The sequence below is a fragment of the Lasioglossum baleicum genome, chromosome 8, assembly GCF_051020765.1.
Source record: "Lasioglossum baleicum chromosome 8, iyLasBale1, whole genome shotgun sequence".
Classification (NCBI taxonomy): domain Eukaryota; kingdom Metazoa; phylum Arthropoda; class Insecta; order Hymenoptera; family Halictidae; genus Lasioglossum; species Lasioglossum baleicum.
Window position 1 is genome coordinate 14,139,317 of NC_134936.1, and position 18,763 is coordinate 14,158,079.

An 18,763-nucleotide genomic window follows, 5' to 3' on the forward strand; every position below is an offset into this window, starting at 1 on the left:
GCGGCCGTTAACCGACTCCGTGCAACGCTCGAGGGGAAAAAATTCGAATCCATAAAATCGCCGCACGCGATCTGCACCTCTCGCTACTCGTCGGGTTACGAACCCGTGCCCTTCCGCTTCTCCAGGGAAAAAGAATCGATTCGCAACAACGCGGCCGACCGGCTTCCACTTTTATAATTTCGTTAATAAATAACCTACCGCTCTCCGAGGAGTGTTCACCGCCGCGTGGCAATACGGGGCAGATAATGTCCTTGACCCGACTCTTCCGCCAATCATCGACCGGTGACCGTGACTCGTTATCGCGATTATTATTATTATGTGTTGTCTTTGTTGCGGAAAAGCCTGGATAGCATCGCAAACTCGGGAGAGAGTGTGCGTGTACGTGTGCGTGTGCAATATCTGCAGAGCGAGATGCAGCTGATCAAAACGTGACCTACAAACTAAAATTAATGCTGGAACGAATGTAGAACAAAATTGACTAGCCGCAGGACCTCTCTCGAGTCCTATGCATCCTATAGAAGTACATGCATTAATGAAAATATGTGTACAGATGTCTTTGATGGAATGAGGACGAGCGATTGTAGTCGGGAAACCCACTGTCCAATAAAATTGCATCGCTCCATAGACGATCGTTTAATATTGAAACGCTTTGCGAATTCGCGATGGGCTCGTTCAATTATTTTAGCGTGGTCTTTTAATAGCATCGCATGACACGCTGCGGGGCTGTTGCGGCGATACAGGCGATCACTGGTCTTAAGGGAAATTGATACAGTTTCATCCGGTGCGATTTTCATGATCGCCGCAATGACAGAAAAATACACTGCCCGAAATTACCATGAAGCCACCTGATTTTTTGGGGAAATCTTATAATTGTGTCATAGTAATGAGTAGCTGATGCGCGATGGCATTTTAGGATTAATAAAAGAAACCGTTTACATGATTACATTCATAGATATATTATTTATTTACAGAAAAACGTAAAGTTATGTAGTTTAACAAAAAAACGAACTGCGAAATTACGAACGAAATTTCCAAGTTAAACTTTTTTTTCTACGGAGAAAATGATATTTTCCCATTCTTGTGTCCAGGACATATGTCTAAGTATTAATTTGTAAATATAGAAGAAATTTTCGATAATCTTGATGTTATCTACTTAAAAAACGTGTGGCTTTATGAAAATTTCGCAGTTCGTTTTTTGTTAAACTTTACGTTTTTCTGTAAATAAATAATATATCTACGAATGTAATCATGCAAATGGTTTCTTCTATTAATCCTAAAATGCTATCGTGCATCAGCTTCTCATTACTATGACACAATTAAAAGACTTCACCAAAAAATCAGGTGGCTTTATGGTAATTTCGGGTAGTGTACAACAAAAAGAGAACGCATCGTGAGGATGGAAACTCGAAAGCCGTGGAAGACGAGTCATCCTAGTATTTTCTCAGGAGAGACTGGAGTACCCGCCGTTCGTCCATCCGACGGGTATCACACCTGGGTACCTGAGAACTCTTTTGAAGACATTTGGTTCTGTCAAGAGGATCTGTATGGAGGTTCTGCTGGAAAAATGGCAGGGCATGTCGATGCCCGAGACGAGCCTCTACCAGATCTTGATGGTTGGCCAGCTCTTGTCCAAGAGAGACTGTGACTTTTTCAAATTCCTCGCGATCGCCTGCGGATTCTTGGGCAAGGTAAGCTGTCTGGGCCGAGAATAGAAGCGCGCTTGCGACATTCTCTCATGGAATACCTAAAATAGAGTCACGGCCTGTAATCTCTCTCGTCTCTCTCTCTCTCTCTTTCTCTTCCTCCCTCCATCTTCTCGGCACCCCTCGCGCGTGATCTTCATCGGGTTCGTATAAACGATATTTTTAGTCGAGTCGTTAATCGATTCGCCGGTGGCACGGGCCATCGCGAGCCACCACCGGTGATCGATCACCGAGACGCGCCTCTTTTTATCGCGCTACGGGTATTAACATAATCTACCTCGAAGGGAGACGACTGTTTTTCTCATTGGGGATCAGCCGTCTTCCTCCGGTTTCGCTTTCCGCTCGAATCAGGACACATTTGTCCCACTTGATCATTAGAAATCGTCCGAATCAGACGAATTGTGAAATAATCACCGGATCGATCCTTTTGCTCTCGAACTCGCCGAAATTCTCGTCACAATGGCCTGTCCTAATACTTTCGCCGATTGATTTTCATTCGGGCCGGTCTCAAGGAGGATTCAGCTCGCGCATTGTTCGGTAGTCGGTCGAAGATACATAACCACGGGAGGGGGAGGGGAGGATTGTATTTAATTCGCGGACTTTAATGCGAATCGATGAATCATCGTTAGCCGGGGTTGAATGAAATTAATCACCCGCCATTGTTGCCGGGTTACAATTCGCGGCGATTCACGAGTTCGCCCCCTTTGTGCCGCGCAGAATCTATTCGAAACGATGATATACGTGTGCGAATTGCTGACGGAGGAGCCAGAAGGCGGATCGGCGATGATACTGTTGCCCACGTTCCTACGTCTGTTCGCGTACCTGGCGAAACTGGACTGCAGCGGAGTGAGACCGTGCATCTGCATCGCAGAGGACGCCGAGGAGATTTCTCAGCCTTGCGGCCCGCCTTCCGTTTCCAGCCAGACCCGCACCGGAACCTCCCGCTCGAGTCTGTACCAGCTCGACGAGCACGAGCAAGAGGAGGTTGTAACAGCCGCGCGTTGTTCGCGGAATAGCTAAAACCCCGATAGATTCCGCCGACAATGGCTCGCCCCATTCAAACGGGAAAGTACACGGGGAATCAAAAGCGAACGCACGCCCCTTCCCCCGAAATTATTGGCTCGACGATCCCCTGTCGGAGAAGATACTTCTCGTTTGCGTGGGCGTACCCGCTCTTGGTTCTCCTCTGAGTTACGCTTGATCCTCGCAGCTGCAGGCTCCATAGAACTTCCGGCGGCAACGAGTTCGGTCGTCGAGCACAAAACGCGAACCCCTCGCACCGCGATCTTCTCCGCGATGGTTCGAACTTCGTGAAATATACAAGAAGATCTGAAATCAATTAATTGCTCGCCGTAGCGCGGAAAGAATCGACCAGTGTGTTTGAAGATTTAATTCGCTACACTAGTCGATTCTCTCGCTGCTGCGTCGAGTAGAGAATTATTTTCATATATTCCTGTACGTTTCATAGAACGCAAAACACGCTGTTCTCCTAGACAGTTATTCAATTACAGAAATGGCGAACGCTTTGAACCGGCGGGTTCAAACGGACCCAGCTTCCGGCGATCAGGGGTGAAACGCGAGCATTCTAAAATCGACTGCACCGGGAGCAGCGCGCATAGTCGCGGACGCGACTCATTTTTCGGGCCATTTGCGTTCGACCACGATTAATGGAACGGAAAAGGTTGCTCGCAAACTCGAGTGCTCTGTCCGCCCCCGCCTCCAGCCCGGCTGACGATAACCAAATATAATTTCGTTAATAACGCACCGGTGCAAATGGAATCGTGCGCAATCGAAACGGTAACCCGGGAAATAATTAGTGTACCCGCGTCGAGCGCTGTATTCCCAGCGTCGAAACGAGCCGCGCAAATTTACAGAACGCCATGGTGCAGCGCGGCTTCGCTCGACGCGGGTCGGCTCGTATCGAGGATGAAATCGCTGGGTCAGACCTATCGGAATTCGGAATCGATCGATCCTCGATTGGTTTCTATAGCGGGGCAGAGTTGTCGACGGCCCGGCGATTGCCGTTACCGGCTCGCATTTTTTCCGCGAGTTCTGTCGTTCTGAACGAAGTTTCGCGGACCGTAGGAGGAGCCTGGAACGGACGTGTGTCGTTTGACGTCGAGCGATAGCATTGTCTCAGGGAGTCTGACGATGCTGAAGGACTTCGGTCCGGATCCGAGACCCTCCGAACGGCAGGACATCGATCTACCCCTCGAGGGAGTCCAGATGCACCCCACCGAACCGAAAGATCCTGCTGCATCGCACGCCGAGGTTGGTAACGGAGGGAAAGGGCGCGGCCGCGAATGCAACCCGACAACGGGTCCCATGAAAAATGCAGTCGGTCGATCAAAGTTTCGCGACTTAATTAAGGCCGAGCGAGCGATACACCGAGCGCAGATGGAATATCTGATTTCCCCGGGCCGGAGGAGAGACCGTTGAAAAACCCGAGTCCCTTTCATTTGCCCGTGGAAACGAGTTTGGTGTTTGCTCGCCGTTCCTTCGGAATCCCGGTTTTTCCGAATCGACCAATCGCTTTTCCGACCGCGCCGCCGCGCCGTGTTTATCCAACGAATTGAACGGAGAGAATTAATCGAGCCCCACCGGTTGGCGAATCTCGCTCAGCCCAGCGTGCCGGCTAGATCGAAGTCCGAGCCAACGGTGGAGCACCGTGAGGATGATGACGTGATCCCGGACGCATCTGCAGTGTTCAGCGACGACGGGACCGACAGCCTCTACACGGACTTCGGCCAGGAACAGGGCGAGGTTAGCGTCACTACCTTCGACGAGGTGGACGATTACGTGCCCGTAGGACTCGAGGACATACTCCGGGGCATCTGCGAGTGTCTGGAACCGGTGCGTGAACCCTCCCGAGAACCCACGCCTCCTCCGGCCGACCCTTTCGGGGAGTTCCTCGAGAGGATGAAAACAGAGCAGGACGAAGGTCGGCTGCCGACGCTTTTTCCAGTGCCAGGAATCGGTCCTCCAGTCTGCACCACCCGTGTCACAGCCGTGGCTATGTGGCTGACGGAGTGTGCTCGACGCCAGGAAGGAATGGTCGGCCCGAGGAACATCAGACACTTCCTTTGCCCCGATCTGCAAGACACTTCCGTGGACGACGTCAGCGACTACTGAGACCGCACCGAAGAAATCGAGGAAGAAGTCTCGGAGATTTACGAGCGCGTTAATTGTTTAGCCGTTGGAACGACGCCGCTCGAAATTGTTCAGATACATAAAACGCTGCCGGATAAGTTCTTATCGTCTATCTTATCGCTGTCGGGCACCGACGCTTTACTAATCGCGTTAATTTGTCTTTGTTGCGCGGCCGACTGTAATAGAAAAAATAGATACAAACGTACCCTTCGTGGTTCGAACGGAAGCGCCTGCAAGAAATGGTCTCATTGATTGACTTTTTAAGATGATTAAATATATTTAACAAGGTTTGTGTAATCTCATGCGCTCGATTTCACGCCTGTCTGGCACGCCTTTTAACTCCGCGCATAGATTACGACGACCGGTCGTCGAATTTATGCGAGCCCCCGGACATTTCGGATTCCGTGGACGACACGAAGATTCGTCCGGAGCCCGTTTCCGGCTGTGTTTTCCCGCGTCTCGAATATCGTCGGGCGATTATCGAGACCGGGGCGCAGCGGTGCGTCCGTTTTCCGTAATTCCCGCGATTAGACACGACCCGCTCGGGAACTGGGTCGAAAGGGGCAGGGCTGGTTCGCATATAAGTCCCAGGAACCGGCTGGCAGCGCTCGTTCTCGTTCCGTGAACACCGCCGGAAGGGACCGTTTTTCTCGCGGCCTCTCTCTCGTTCCTCTTTTCTTTTCCGAAAAAGACCAGCTCTCCGCGGCACGTTCTTCGAGTACGTCTCCGCGCGGCATTAAAAGTCACGACCTTCTCCGTCGGTGTCTCGCGTGAGACGCGTCTTTCAGCTTCCTTTGGCTCGAGAGAGACGAGACTCGGCGCGCGATTCTCAGTTTCCCTTACACTGGTCTGTCCCGACAAAGGCGTTACAACCTTCCGTGCTCGATCGCGGTTGAAAAGCCTTGCGATTTACGTGAAAAGACGGAGGCGGGGAAAAAAGCCGAGAGAGACGTGCGTCGTTCTTCCGTGTAACCCGTCTTTCACGCGTCTCAAGAAAACGATATGCCGGGATCCTGGTCGTCGGCTTTCGCGTGCTGTTGGCTGCTGATCCACGTCCCGGTTCATGCATGGCTGGTTCACTATGACGACGACAATAGACTCGGCAGCAACGAGCTACCAAAGACACCGGCCGAGAGAATGAACCTGATATTCCCAGGTAAGCGACGTCGCGCAGACCGACGAGGTGAAAAAGAGAGAGAGAGAGAGAGAGGAGAAGCCTTCTGGGTACGGTGAGAGCATAAAAGATCGAGGAGATGAAATCGGCAGAAGAGGAGAGCCGACGTGCTCGTAACGAGCTTCCCCTCGTACTATCCCGGCGTGCTTCCTTCCGACAGGGACGAAATGGTGCGGAAGCGGGAACGTGGCGACGGGACCGGAAGACCTCGGCAAATATATGGAGACGGACGCCTGCTGCCGCGAGCACGATATGTGCGCCGACGTGATCGAGGCAGGCCAGACCAACCACGGCCTCACTAATCCCAGCTTCTACACCAGGTTCTTTTTCCAAACTTGATATTCGGCTTCGTTCGTCGTGCTTTGCCGCGCCGCGACCCGAACTTGCCGTCCCCGGTCCCGGTGCGCTATTTCGTCGGGGAACTTTCATTCGACGAGGCCGTGTCTCGAGGCGGTGGCCGTTTTAAATTAGTTCTTCTTCTGCCTCTCCTTCTTCTTCTTCGTCTTGCTTCGCGGGGTGCTTTTTTCCCAGTCCACGGTTTTCCCTTTAAAGAAACTGCCGACCGTCTTCGGGTCTGACATTCCGGTCGCTGAACCGCTCGACGGTCTTTCGAGGCGCATTCGGGGAGAAATATCGTGAATGAACGTCCGTGAGGGACCCCCGGGGCTCTCCGCAAACGCGACACAATTTCTTTGAGATCCGCGAACCGAGTCAACCTCTAAACGCAACATGGTGGCACCTCGATTTCGATGGTTAACGATCGAGGTAACGTCGCGTGAACGCCCACGCGGAATTTATTTTTGCCGGTCGCGTGTCCGGAGAGGAATCGCGCGCGCGCGCGCGCGAGTTGTAGGCGTGTCGGGCGGGTCGCAGCCTCGCATGAATCACTCTCGAACGGACTATCGAACGGCGGCCGAGTCAAGATCAGCAGCTCGCCGCCTGTCGGACTCGTACGTTGCGAATTAATCCGGCCCCGGGACGAGCTTCTCTTCGCATGCCGGCGCACGGATCTCGCGTGAAAGGTTCTCGGGCGCGTGGGCGTAACAGGAACAAGACAGGCTTATCGATGTCGGAAATCGAATCGGTGGTTTGCTGCGAGCAGGTTGGAATGCTCCTGCGACGAGAAGTTCTTCGACTGCCTGCGCCGATCGGAGGACGGGGTGGGCGATAGAGTTGGCTTCCTCTATTTCAGCATCCTGGACACGAAATGCTACCGGGAGGAATACCCGATCGTTGGCTGCAAACGCGCCTCCACGTAAGTGTCGAGACCATCTGCCCCGAAATCGTCTAGCTTGGGCATGGGCAAATTCTTTGAATGTGTTCACAGTTTCGTATTTCATCTATTCATTTCTGTGATAAATGCACAAAATCCGCAGTCCGGGGGTAGCGAACGTGTTAAAATCGAGAGCGACGATGCCACGCCCCACTCGGGGCATTCTGGCCCTCGGAGCAAGAAAACCACGCCTGCTTTCGAACATTCTGCGCAGATGAAGCAAAGTAGACGGTCTTTTACTCGAGATAGATTTTCGAATTTTTGTTCTCCGAGGTTTCCTAGCTCACCGTTGCCTATGCCTGATCTAGCGTTTAATTGCTCGGGATATTCGCGGGCCAGCCACCCCCTTCCAGAGGAGTGGCCGAGTTTTCAGCCAGTTTAAAGAGGACCTCTAACGATCTCCGACAGCTTTCCTCGGCGATGTTTGGAGTACGAGTTGGACGAGAGCCAACCGAAAAAGTACCAGTGGTTCGACGTGCCTCCTTACAAGTGAAGCCTCGATATGGCCGGTCATCGTTCGCGACTGGACACGCAACCACGATGCAACAGCGGCAGATATGTTGTAACGCCGAATAAATTCTTCGACAGTACATATTGCCTTATGCTCCTGCGAGACACCACGATCGATATCCTATCGCATACCTTTCATATTCCATCCATTCGACGGATTTCAAGTTATAAGCTCCGAGGTACAAGCGGAAATCGCGAGCGCTTGTATTCTTTAGCTATTTATTTAGACTTTGATCGATGCAACAATCCTCCCTTATTGATCCTCCGTTCATGAGCATCCGCCAACCCTGTATGGATACCTGTTTCTCCGTAGTGTTAAAGGGTTACGACACCCTGCGGCCGAAATGACATCAAAGTTTACGAATTTTTTTCTCCGAAAGTATGAATGTGACAATTATTTCAGTACGATACATTGAAGGATATATAGTGTAAATTTTATATAAAAATATTAAAAAATGACGGAGTTATCCGTTGTCCCGCAACTTTTCTCCGTCAGGACGCGCGGAGACGGTGTAAGTGATTCCGCAGTCCACGATTATCCGAAACAAAAAGAGTAATGATTTTATTGTTCCTGGATAAATTGCCTATCGTGTAGCGTGGGGGTTTTAAGAAAAAATCATTTTTGTACAAATGCGAAAATGTAGTCTTGAAAAAAACGCAAAAGAAAGAAAAGTGCACTGTGCCGTAAGCACTGTAACTTCGCTATTTTTAGGTGCTGTTGCATCTACCATGGCTCAAATTATTCCCTGAACTCTAAATTAAAGGAAAATTAAAACAAAAAATCGATATTTTAAATCTATGGGTGGCGTAACCCCTTAAGAGAGAAGCGCAATAGGAAATAAATTCGCGAGAACGATAGTGTCACGGCGGGGAGATCGAACCACAGGGCGACCGATCACGAATAACGCGTGATTTCGGTGTTTGGCACATGCAAGAGAGAGAGACAGAGAGAGAGAGGAGAAAGAGAGAGAGAGTCGTTTTAGGCGAGACAGAAGCGCGTAGCGCGAGCGATAAGCGGTGGCAGAGGCCGAATTGGCCTCACCTTTCCACGCGTTTTCCTCTATTTTACGGGACAGGGTTCGGGGGTGTGCGGGCAGCTGGCGCTTAATGGAGGATTTCCCGGGAAATTTATGTGCGGATCGAGCGCAGTCGCGCCACCCCACGCCTCGGAACCGGCTCCACGTCCGCCCCCTACACCCCCTCCGATTTACAACTTCTCCGTTCACCTGTGCGGACTTTCCGGGCGCGCGAACTTTGTTTCAGCCGAGGAAATTCGGGGCGGCCGTCTTATCGAAGTCGATCCTGCGACTCGCGATCGAACGGGGGTGAGAATTTCTCGATTTATCGGGGCGACGCGACGCCGGTATAACGCGAAGCCTCGATATACCACACGAGGAAAATAACGCGAGGCGCACAAACACTCTGCGCCCGGAAATCGTTGATATTTCGACACGACTTTCCACTCGAACTTCCATCCGGGAAATTCTTCCCGGGACAAGCTGCCTCTCTCGGTCCAGGCTCCCTCGTGTAATAAGCCGGCGGAACTTAGGAAATAGAGCAGAAAGATGCTACCGGTCCCGGTGTGCCGGCGCGGCACGACGCGGCGACGCACACGCGACCCGTCGACTTCATTTCTATGTTAATCCGACGCGGATATAAATTTGGAAAATTACTCGGCCGTAATGGAAACGCGTGGCGACGCGCGCGCCGGATTTGTTAACCGCGTTAAAGAAAACACATGTGTCCCACCCGGTTAATTCCCCCGGCTCCGAAGCTGGATAATTAAAATCCCCTTCTTCAAACCGGATACAGTGTCACGCAGACAACTTTGCTCGGCGAAATTGCATTCGAATACTCGCCCCTTAGCGGGTAATCGCTGATGTGACGCAGCACACGATTTGCAGATCGTGGACACCTGCGTCGTCTTGATGAGATGGTACGTGGCAGAGAAACAGAATCCATACAGTGCAGGGAATTGATTCCACGAACGATGTACTCGATCCCGTGATTCCCACTGCGTAATCCCTCGTCTGAGACAACTACAGAAGCAACAGCTGCTTAGATAATCCTTGATACGCCCTGATCTTCGACGGGGGAAATCCATCGCTAATTTGGGAAACCGTTTGCTTTCAGACGTGGCGGCTTCGGTGGAAGTTCACTTTGAGAACAAGGACGGCGGGTTCTTCCTAAAGCACACACCGAAGCAGTTCTACCCGGCGCAGGGGGAGTCGATCCCGGCAATCTCTCCGTCGTCGAATGGAGGAGGAGGAGGAGGAGGAGGAGGAGGAGGAGGAGGAGGAAGTGGAGGAAGCGGAGGAGGAAGCTCGTCGACGGGGACGTCATCGACTGGGAACGGTGTGCTGTCGTCGCCGCCGGGCTCGATTCTGTCGATCGACAAGTTCACGGTGTTTCAGACGAGCGAGCCGGTCTCGGTGCGGGCGACCTACGGTCCGTTTAGCACGAAACAGACCGTGCCGGCTCGATACATAGTCCCGGACCCGTTGGACGCGTTGCCGGGACCGGATACGAGGCGAAATCTGACAGCGGCGACGATTCTGGACGCGCAGGAGTTAGGGGCCCGACACCTGGACATGTCTGCTCATCTGGTTGGAAACAGCGTGCCGCGCGACTCGCCGGTGCTGCGAGTGCTCTTCCATGCCGGAAGCGAGGCAGGCGGAAGGCGTCAGTTGCTGCTAGCCCGGCATCAGAGGGTTTGCGTGGTGCTGCACGCGAGCTTGGCCACCCCAGCTAGAAGCACAGCCAGTAGGAACAACGGTAGAACCTTCTCCTCTTCATCGTCCTCCTCGTCATCCTTTCCTTCGTCCTCGTCGTCGTCCTCAGCCTATTCGAGCGTCCCTTCATCCTCGACGTTCGCGCTGACGGCCGCTTGCAGCCCCGACGGAGAAAACGGCGTCTGCCTCGCGCAGATCACTATACCCGCCGATTGGTGGGCACCGTTACCACCTCCGGACGCTTCCGGCCGGGTCAAGGTCGCAAAGAGCCTGCCGAGGCTCGTGCAGGTCGCCTACTCCGTGCTAGAGCCGCGGACAGAGGATGTCGGCTCCGCGGATAACGCCGCCGGATTCTGCAGACCCAGGGTGCAGATCCAACCCGTCACGCCTCTCGGACAAATACCGCTCGCCCCCAACCGAGCGGATTACAAGGAGCTCAAGGCCGACGACTCGTTGACTCTTCTGGTCCCTCATGGACCGCTCTACCCGAGGTCCAGGCTACACGTACCGGTGTTCCTGCATCCGTCCAAACCCGCAGACTCCCGGGAAGGCAGAACCCAGTTCGTCGTCACTGTGTACCTTAGGTGAGTCCTGTTTGCTCAACCTCTGTTTTCCCTGGGTCCCGCTCGACCCGACCTTTCGAACTCGTCCGACTTATCGCCGTCCCCACGATGACCGATCTACGTTCTCCTGAGCCGATTTGTTCTCGGAGATGACCTTCCGCGAAGGGTCAACCCTTTCGGGACGGTGCTAACAAGGGAAGGACCTCAAGTTTCCGACTTCGGTTTTGATAATCTTTTGTAAGATGATGGTATATGGATCCCTAATTATGTGTGGTTACTCAGTAGTTTGAAAGATATAAACAATTAAAGTTTCGCAGGTTTTAAAGTGATTCACAGGTATGGAACTTTAATTGTTTATATCTTTCAAACTATTGAGTAACTACACCTAATAATTTTCGTACATAATTAGGGATGCATATACAAAAATCTCACAAAAATTATCAAAATCGAAGTCGGACACTTGGGGTCCCTTGTAAGATGCGGCAGACCTATTGTTGAAATGTTCAAATTGAATGGATTAAATATGTAAATCCAGTCTCCGTGTGTAAAATTTACGGCAGGCCACGGTAACGGATGGACGATAAACTCATTTCCATTTCGATTTATTTACCGCACATAATTATATTGCGCCGCATCGCCACTGCGTCACGTACCGATGCCCTTTATTAGCGGCACACTGATGTGCTCAACGAGGTCCGTACACAAAGGGTCAATCATGCCGAAAATTCAAAGCACCAATAAATTCCGAGGGGACATTGATTTATGGCTCTACCTGGGAAACGGCCCGTGCCTAAACAATTCGAGCTACACCTTAGATTCTGGGAGGGGGTCAGTCGTTCCGCGGTTATCGAAGAACGCGTATCAAACGTCGAATCACGGTACTGTACTATAGCGAAGATTTTTCTCGAACAACTACAAAGTTCCAAGTGTCTGTTTCGAAAGTTTTACCGCTCCTTCGTAACTCCATGACTTCCTGCTGCGACACAGAAACGGGAATATCGTCGAAAAATCTGGGAAAGGTAAATATCCATTTTCGTTGACGTTATAACGTAACAGCGCACGAGCGTTGTCAGTGTCAGCGTGATGCGACCGTTACGGAAAAAGTAATTTAAGAAAATGAAGCACGGCTCGCCGCGGGATAAAAAGCGAACCGGCTCGGACAGAAGACAGGCCGCTTTGTAGCTCGCGTTCCTTGTTCCCCGTTGATACATACACGCAACGACCGGAAAACACGCGACGAAAATGCGGCAAAGACCGTCGAGTTGAAATTCACTTTGCCGGCCTTGCTCGCTGGTTTTTTCGCTGCGCTCGCCTCCCTCGAAAGCCGCTTTAATACAGCCCCTCCCGTCGAGGGAGGCGAACTCCTTTTCCGCGGACAAAAAGCGGGTCGGTGCGCAGGACAAAAATGTCCTAATTGGATGAATCGTCGAGCACGCGGTCGAACTTGTAACCTTCGTTGTTAGCAAACTCCCGCGGCGACGGTCACCGACTCCATGTAATCTCCGTCTCGATAATCGTTATCGATCGCGGTCTACTTGAAAATCGGAGGTTTCAGAGAAACTATCGGCGGTCATCTCGTTTTTGTGTTCTCTCCATGCTCCTCTCCAGGAGATCGAACGATAATCGTCGTCATGTTCGAGGAGATGTCGAGAGATCGGTGCTCGAAAGAGTTTTATCGCCGTTTATCTCGATCGCGGAGAGAGAGTTTACGGTTCCCGGTGACGCGCCGGCCAATTGGAATCGAATTCTCGCAGACGGATCGATAGCGGGGCAAGTTTGCCAGGGTTCTATCTCGCATCCCCGGATAAAAATGTCGCGGCAAGTTGAGCCCAGCTCGAGCGTGTGCACGCGCGGGGCAGCGAAGCCGAAGCACACCGTGTCGCGATCAACGTGTAAAAATTGGAGCGCCGAAGAGTGTGTGAGAGAGAGAGAGAGAACGCGCGTCGGAGCGAAACTTTGGCTCCGCTGGTTCTGAGGAAAAAAGAGCGCATAAAGCAGGCCAGTTAGCCGCCTGTCCCCTTAACGAGGAATCAGAAGCGGCACGGGGCGAGTCTTCTGCTCGCTTAGAAATTCGATTACCGGACCGAGTTTACCGGGTTGACTCTTAGCTGAGCCGCGATAAAGGAATTTTTACTCGCATAGCTTTCCTCTCCGCGTCTTATCTGAAAAACGCTCGGTTATTTTATATACACTGTCGCTTCGACACTTGCACCGGGATTCCGTGCTTTATTTCCACGGTATATCGGCTCACATGTCGCCGAGGAATTTTATAGAAAATCCTGGCCCCGAGGGAAACGCGCGTGCCACGCTTCTCCGTTGTTTCGCAAAAATAATGATAATAATAATAATGTACGATCTAATTTAATAATCTATAAACGGAGTATTCGGATTATCCGCTCTCTCGACAGGATCGAGAGGTCCGCAGGGACCGTGTAACCAGCAGCTCGCTGTGAATGAAATTTATCCGGGGAAATAAACGAGAACGCATAAAGAGCCGCGGGATGCTTGCGGGCGTAATTCTAGCGGTATTATCGAGGAACGTAAGGACGTAATAATTGGGAAAAATATCTTGCAGGAGAGATTCGTTGGACTCTCCTGCTAAGTTCATTTTAATTGCGCGAATTGTCTTCCCTTGGTTTTCAACTCCGAATCCTGTATACAGGGTGAGTCACCTCGTATAGTAGTTTCACGCATAATTGGCTCTATTAATCGGGTCCCTTATCTTTGAAAAAGGTAGATATTTTGATGATAGTACGAGCGGGGCCGGATGTACATGTAGGATCACCTGTTTGTACCACAATTTCGTGAACAGGGAGAACAGCGTAATGTAATGAAAGAAGAATGAATGGTGGGTAGGATATGAGGGTTGAATAGAAGCGCGAACCGCAGCGATGGATGCACCGACATATCGGCAAGCTCGAGGGGGGTTGCACGGAACGCGTGCACATTTGGTACAGCCGAATGCGGCACTGTGCTCGCACTCCATCTTTCTCACTCTGTTTCGATCATAATTACCGGGCGAATTATCGGTGACAGGTTGAAGCTTAATCGAGCGAACGTTCGTCGCTCGCGGACCAGTTACGCAATCGGCCGGGACGTCCGCGTCGCGCCGCGCCATGCCATGCCGCCGTTTCGTTTCGTTTCGGGATCGATCGAGAGCCGTGGTGGCAGTCATTGAATAAATTGTGGTCGTCGCTCTACACCGGTCGTTCGTCAACGCGATCCGGGAGCGCTTCGATACCGGCCGCTTTGCACGTCACCGATTTGTATGTAAATGCCGTCGCGTCGATCGCTTCGCGGAAATAACTTGATCCGAAACTTGTGATTGGCTCACGGCGGTGTCGCTGGTCTCCGGGGTTAATTTGCTCGGCCGGTAGCTAATTGCGCGAGGCGGCTGTAAGAACGATCGCCTTGAACATGCCTGCGAAGCGAAAGCCGAGAGAAATTCTCTGGCGAGCGATCGACGAACAATATTTTCAGTGTAATCCCGTCGGGATTCGGAGCGCGTGTCCGTTCGAAGCCGCTGCAGAAAGGGCTGCCGCCCTCTTTTGTGCTTATGGTTCTTTTGAAATGCCGGCCAATTCTTGTCTCTCCCCGGCGCGGCGTTGCTCGGCATAGCATGGCGTGGCGGTGCTCGCTTTTTTTCACCGTTCCCCCGCAGGAATGGCCTTTTCGCTCGCCCGGTGAATATCGCCGGCGGACTCCCGCAACCTTCCGTAACCCTAATTCGCTGCTAACCGGGTTTAACTTAATTATCCCGCGGGTCGGGGTTCGTTTGCTCCGGATAATCGGCCTCGACCAGGTGTAATTCGATTTGGAGAAAAAGACGAGCACGCTGCTCTTCTCGTTTGATCGCGCGCGCCTCGGCGCGTTATCGATCCTCTCGCGCGTGCTTCCGGGGCTGCGTGAACCAGCACACGTTCCGCTCCGCTCCGTTCCTCGCCGCTCCACGATGCGGGGAAAACGAGGCCGAAGCGGAAGACTTAGCCGGTCGACGGCCACGCAAATCGAATCCGCCACTTGTTTTGCATCGTCGATCGAATTAATCGGTCCCTTTGCCTCCCCGGTAAGCCACGCCGCTCCATTCCGCTCCACGCCGCGCAGCATCGCGTCTATTTGCGCCCCCGGGAAACGGTCTCTCGATAATTCATGCGACCGATTTTCGTGCGCTCGCTGCGAATATCGATTTCGTCCTATGATGCTCGACACTCTGCCATCCCCCTGCTTCTTCTTTCTCACCCCCTTTTTCACAACCCCCCGTCGGAAAATACGGATCTATCGGCGAAACGAAGGCGAGGAGACCCCGGGCTCGATCAGGTTACCCGCTCTCCGACGCGTCGGCGGTTTTCCCGTCTTATGATAACGTCCCGAGGCTTATCCACGAGCAGAAAATTCGCCTGCGATTTTGAGAGACCTGCGAACTCTTCCTCGAAACTTCCTCCGCGTTCTCGCGCCTCGAATTGAATAGATTCGCATCCCGCGAAAGAGATAATAATAATACGTGGCTCGAATCAGAAACGCCAGCCTCCGATTTTATAACTTCCACGAAAGTCGGGGGTGCTTTCGCCGAGCGAGAAACGAGATTCATGCTCCCGGAGAGATTGCTCTTTTACTATCCGGCTTTAGGCTTGGAGATAGCAAAGCAACCGCGCGCGGGATGGAAAGTTCAATCTTCCAGATGTTGTCCATCTACCGGCGAAATCTGTCGCGATCGTAAAAGACCACCTTGACCATCTTGATCCCCATTCAGTGACCGCTTCGTTCGCGTTTCATCCATACAGAGCGCGCTGCGAATGAACGAGAGTTCCGCATCATGATCTTTGATCTTAGCACCCTTCAACACTCGGAAGGTTTTCACCAACTTCTTAAAATCTATTTTTAACTGTTGGCCGTCTTCTTGCATCAAATTGGAATACACGAAGGACTGGATACACCGTGCGGTAGATGTACAAGGGAAAACCGCAAGGGGGACAAGGAGATTTGGCTTTGAGGCGCGAGGGAAGCTTCGACGGATCCGGAAAGAAAAATACCCGTAGGGTTTTTCGGCTGGCAATCCTGTTTCCGGTGCGGAGAATTCCGGTGTCTTCGCTCGCGGACCATGAAACACTGTTGGCGGGGCTCGAGTCGCGATTGATAGCGGGTTGTCGTGACGCGGCGTTGGATGAGCAAAGAGCGTAAAGAGCGCATAGAGCAGAGAGGCATAGATATCTATCTAGCGTGGCGTCGGATAGACGGCGACGTGATCCTACGGCACCACCGTAGCCTTCCCCTGACGCTGACCCCGTGACCCGGTCACGTAACTGGAGCGTGAATTCTCGAGAGCAAAGACTCGGCGAGAGAGCGTAGGCGGCTAGAGTCGAGCCGAGTTGGCGTCGCGACGCCGCGCCGCGCCGCGCCGTGCGCCGGGCAAACGTCCTTTCGAGTGGCGGCGCACGAGCAGCATTTTCCCTTCCGTGACGAAGCTACTGATCGGCATTTGCCTCGAGCCCGTTCCGCGTCCCATTCGAAACTTCGTTTTGATCCAGCTGCCTGGAAATGTGGAGCGCGTCTCGCGCTTCGAAACTTCGTTTTCCCTAGCTCACGGTCTTTCCCGTGCTCCCTCGTCGCGCGGGCCGAGGAACCTTCTTTTTTTCCCCCTCGCGTCTCTCTCGCAGGCGGAAACTCCGACCGCTCACCCTTTGACGCCCGCCATAATTAACGACCAGGATTAATTTTCCCGCGCCTCCCTCTCCTTTTTCGACGACGGGATTAGGCGTTCTCGCATACGATTCCCGCGCGTTCCTCTAATTAAAACGTATTACCGTCGTTTCGCCGTTTCCTCGCCTCTCTCGCTCGCTCCTCGCGTTAATCCGCGTTTTCGGGACGCTTTAATTGCGCAGCCGTCTCCGATTCGCTACGTAGATTTCTCATTATGAGCGTCCCGATATTGCGAACCGGAAGTGCTCCGCGAATCCGCGCCGCCTCGGAACTCCGCGGCTTAAATTGCAATCTTGCGCAGCAAACCGCGACGCGACGCGGCGCGACCACCGCCGACGGATGAATGATTCCCGCATGTCTGCGGCACATACTTTCGACGGACACAGACACGCTCGCTATTTCGGCCAAGAACCTGCCGACAGTCTGCCGGCCGACAAAATCGATTCCCCTTGCTCCACAATCCCGAATTCGATCAAATACGAGGATTCTTCTGACTAATTTAGCGGATCGGGCGCGGGCCGCCGGATCATCCGGGCACACGACGATGTTGTAACCGTGCCACGCGGATCGATGGCGTCTGAAATTGGAACCCACGAAAGGGGAAGCTTTAACCTCCTCTCTATCGAGTGTCAATCAATGTTGCTTTGAAAGGCAGACAGTTTCGCGCGCGCCCGCCCGTGTGGGCAAAGCGATTTTAGAAAACCATGGATGTTCCGACGCGGCCGTGTCAGTAACTCGCGTCACGGGACCCGGGACATGCTACTCGCATTTTAAAGCACCGTGTATCCTCCGTCTTCTTCGAGGTGTCGTTGCTTGCGTTTCCTGTGAAAAATGCATCCGGAGAGCTTTGTCTGGCTTATCGTTTCAGCCGAGTTCTTAGTTCTCAGATTTTCCCCCTCGGAGCAACGATCGCGCGCCACGATGTGAGCGCTACTCTAAATCCAGCGAATTTCCACTAATTTTGTGACGATTATTTTTAAACGAATCAATAGCGTTCATCACCCGGTGACCGCCATATTCGTTGTCGCTTATTCGAACCGTAGCTTCAACAGCCCGTAAAAACAGCGGGGTTAATTCACCATTGTGTTATCGCGAATTACGCACCAACGGTCGGAAGGGATAAATGTAGCAGCTAAAATGCGTTCTCTGTAGCAATTACCAGTTACCAAGAATTTGTCCACCATGGCATAAATCAACGTGGCGTCCTCCCATGGTCCGCGTCGCTGGTGGCCCGGTTTTTCGACGCGTAAAAGCGCAGCGACGGGACATTTATTTACAAAATTTGTTCGGCAAACCATCGAGAAATAACCGAATACGCGGACGCCGAGCTTCGCGTCGTCGTGTCGTCGGTATGACGAGCGCGCACGGTTCGTGTACGGCGCGCTGCTGGTTCCACGCGGAAACACGACGAACGCTCGCGCACGTTTTCCGGTGTAATTACGAGGGCTCGGCCGTCGAGTGGATCGTCGACGCGGCAACGGTTTCCGAGGCGCGAAAGCTTGTGAAAAAAAGCGATATGAACTCCGCTCGGAAACGACGATTTGTCTCGAGCCTCCTCCTCGACGCTCGACTCCAGAATGGCCGCCATCGAACCCCGCATTTCACCCATGCCTTTCTCTCTCTCTCGTCGAAATTCAATTTCCGACCGGGCGTTTTGTAATCGCGAGAGGATCGGCTTTCCTTCTGCTATCCTCTGCCGATGGCTCTTCGATCCCTCCCGGGCTGGATTCTGTCGATCCTCTGCCAGTCCTCGAATTCCTGAAAAGTTCTGTGTGTCGGAGAACCAAAATACTATTAACCCTTTGCGCAGTTCTCTTCTGAAGGGGTCATTTGATATTTCACTGCAGGCTTCGCGAGCGAATGCTTTCTGTGTCAGATGATCTGAGAAAAGTCTCCGAGCGCAAAGGATTAACTTTGATGTAGCGATTACTCTATCGACCCTGTTGTATCCGATACCCGCG

At 52.5% G+C, this 18,763-nt stretch overlaps 3 protein-coding genes across 5 annotated transcripts in view; all 3 read left to right on the forward strand.

Annotated features, from left to right (window-relative positions):
* LOC143211297 (ropporin-1-like protein) overlaps positions 1-2,726 on the forward strand; it is a 39,753-nt gene extending 37,027 nt beyond the window's left edge. Inside the window, exons 2-3 of the mRNA XM_076428817.1 lie at positions 1,446-1,688; positions 2,421-2,726. Coding sequence (XP_076284932.1) covers positions 1,545-1,688; positions 2,421-2,723 — 447 coding nt within the window. The 5' untranslated portion in view covers positions 1,446-1,544 and the 3' untranslated portion in view covers positions 2,724-2,726. The remainder of the gene's footprint in view (positions 1-1,445; positions 1,689-2,420) is intronic.
* Positions 2,727-5,842: 3,116 nt separating this feature from the next.
* On the forward strand, positions 5,843-7,704 carry Pla2 (phospholipase A2). The gene is made up of 3 exons (XM_076428816.1): positions 5,843-6,009; positions 6,188-6,347; positions 7,130-7,704. Exons 1-3 carry the CDS (start codon positions 5,856-5,858, stop codon positions 7,284-7,286), a joined length of 471 nt encoding a protein of 156 aa, XP_076284931.1. The 5' UTR covers positions 5,843-5,855; the 3' UTR covers positions 7,287-7,704.
* Positions 7,141-18,763, forward strand: part of Dtn (transmembrane protein 132C dtn) — a 36,138-nt gene continuing 24,515 nt past the window's right edge. For 2 of the 3 annotated variants that reach the window (XM_076428742.1, XM_076428743.1), the window contains exons 1-3: positions 7,141-7,282; positions 7,709-7,862; positions 9,944-11,126. In XM_076428742.1, coding sequence (XP_076284857.1) covers positions 7,235-7,282; positions 7,709-7,862; positions 9,944-11,126 — 1,385 coding nt within the window. In that variant the 5' untranslated portion in view covers positions 7,141-7,234. Of the gene's footprint in view, positions 7,283-7,708; positions 7,888-9,943; positions 11,127-18,763 lie in introns of all 3 variants that reach the window. The other variant, XM_076428744.1, reaches the window with a different exon arrangement.

Coding starts and splice junctions, on each gene's coding strand:
- Pla2 (XM_076428816.1), top strand. CDS start 5,856: ATGCCGGGATCCTGGTCGTCGGCTTTCGCGTGCTGTTGGCTGCTGATC. Junction 6,010..6,187: donor AATGAACCTGATATTCCCAG/GTAAGCGACGTC, acceptor TCCTTCCGACAG/GGACGAAATGGTGCGGAAGC. Junction 6,348..7,129: donor AATCCCAGCTTCTACACCAG/GTTCTTTTTCCA, acceptor TGCTGCGAGCAG/GTTGGAATGCTCCTGCGACG.